Source organism: Eimeria mitis, genomic scaffold (assembly GCF_000499745.2).
Source record: "Eimeria mitis Houghton genomic scaffold, Emh_scaff3151, whole genome shotgun sequence".
NCBI lineage: Eukaryota > Apicomplexa > Conoidasida > Eucoccidiorida > Eimeriidae > Eimeria > Eimeria mitis.
In genome coordinates, this window is record NW_013571493.1 from 5,420 (window position 1) to 6,054 (window position 635).

The 635-nt window shown below is 54.5% G+C and overlaps 1 protein-coding gene across 1 annotated transcript in view; it reads left to right on the top strand.

Annotated features, from left to right (window-relative positions):
* The window catches only part of EMH_0062700 (uncharacterized protein), a gene marked incomplete at both ends in the record, with an annotated part of 1,797 nt that overhangs the window by 827 nt on the left and 335 nt on the right, over positions 1–635 (top strand). The window contains one exon of the mRNA XM_013498061.1: positions 1–288. Within this exon, the coding sequence (XP_013353515.1) occupies positions 1–288 (288 nt within the window). The remainder of the gene's footprint in view (positions 289–635) is intronic.

Consider the following 635-nt stretch of genomic DNA (forward strand, 5'->3'; position numbering starts at 1 on the left):
TGCTGCTGCACCCGCAGCAGCAGCAGCAGCACCTGGAGCAGCTGAAAGCGCAGCTGCTGCCTCACCCCCCGTGCAGCGGCGCAGGCCCAGCATTCTCTTTAGGAGTGTACGCAACAGACTGGAACGCCTCGGCCTCCTTCCTCATCAGCAGCAGCAGCCTGAGCAGCAGCAGCAGCAGGGGAAACCACAAGGGGCGACAAGCAGCAGCCGCAGCCAGCAGCAGCACGGTGCTGCAGCAGCAGCAACGCCATCAACTTCATCAGGGCCCGGGGGTGTGACAGTCATCAGGTCAGCTGCGCAAACAAACAGAGACAGAGAAAGCTAGACAGACAGGGACAGAGACAAAAAGAAACAAACGGAGATAGAGACAAACAGACACAGAGATAGAGACAGAGAGAGAGACAGAGAGTCAAGCAAACAGCAACAGAGACAGGCAGATACAAACAGAGAGACAGACAACTACAAACAGAGAAATTTCCATTTCTTCTGTGTACACACGATAGCCCTCCTGATACGCATGCATGCATGCATGCATGCATGCATATGTGTTTGGGGTGTCTGTGCGTACACCCGCCGTTGCTTGAGTTCCTCTATTCATTTGTTGTATGCGAGTTGTAGCTGCAGCCTGGTGCTGT